Genomic DNA, 833 nt, shown 5'->3' with positions numbered 1-833 from the left:
AATATCCCTGGTTGAGCTGGACGGTGCCCATATTCAGCTGGCTCCACAACAGATCGCGTTGAGCCGCCCTGTATCGGCTCATTTGTGCGTCAGTTTTGTGATATAAAAGACTGCAATACAAACACCTTAAATTCGTTTGGACGTCGTGCTGCTGCAGGGTGGCGCAATGCAGCAGCGGGTGTGTGCCGCTTCATCGGCGCCGGGTGCCAGGCTGCAGCTTCGACGTCGAGCCTCCACCTGGGGCCCTTGCACCCGTCGTCCTTGGTCCAATGCAGCGTCGGCAGATATCAGCGGCAGCATGGACTCAGCAAATGGCTCCGCAGGCGACTGTGGGCCTGCGTGTGAGCAGCGGTGGCTTGCTGAGTCCCCTTTGACTTCTCAGGACGACGCCCCTGCACCCTCTGCAACCGAGGGGTGCACCAGCAACAACGCCAGCGTCAGATGCAGCAGCAGCGGCAGCGCCAGCGCCGCGGCCGCGGTGCCCGCGCGGCGCGACGGCGACCCGAGGGAGCGCGCCAGCAAGCAGCGCATGGCGTCGCACGCAAAGCACGGGGTGGTTTCCCTATCAAAATCGTGGGCCGCCCTGTCATCGGGCGCGGCTGATGTGGCGCGCTTCTGCGGCGACAGGCAGATCACCCCGCCGGCCGCGGCGGCGGCGCGGGAGCGGCGGGACCGCGGTGGCGATGACGGCGCGGGGTGCGCACGCCTGGCGGGGTGCGGATGCGGGGGGGAACAAAACGCTATGCTCACCCGTCTGGTCGCACCTCAGCAGCGAGGTGCAGCTGCATGCACAAACCACCTCATCCGCCATGGCTTTGCCACTCGCGCCCGCT

The 833-nt window shown here is 66.0% G+C and overlaps 1 protein-coding gene across 1 annotated transcript; it reads right to left on the bottom strand.

The window, feature by feature from the left end:
* Positions 1 to 378: 378 nt before the first annotated feature.
* Positions 379 to 706, bottom strand: MNEG_15615 (hypothetical protein; the record flags this gene model as incomplete). The annotated part of the gene is made up of 1 exon (XM_014035914.1): positions 379 to 706. A coding segment is annotated over one exon (328 nt), but the record flags the coding sequence as incomplete, so codon positions are not given.
* Positions 707 to 833: the final 127 nt, after the last annotated feature.

Source organism: Monoraphidium neglectum (genome assembly GCF_000611645.1).
Source record: "Monoraphidium neglectum strain SAG 48.87 unplaced genomic scaffold scaffold05495, whole genome shotgun sequence".
In the NCBI taxonomy this organism is placed as follows: domain Eukaryota; kingdom Viridiplantae; phylum Chlorophyta; class Chlorophyceae; order Sphaeropleales; family Selenastraceae; genus Monoraphidium; species Monoraphidium neglectum.
The sequence above is the reverse complement of the archived record's forward strand: the minus strand, read 5'-3'. Positions and strand labels throughout refer to the sequence as shown.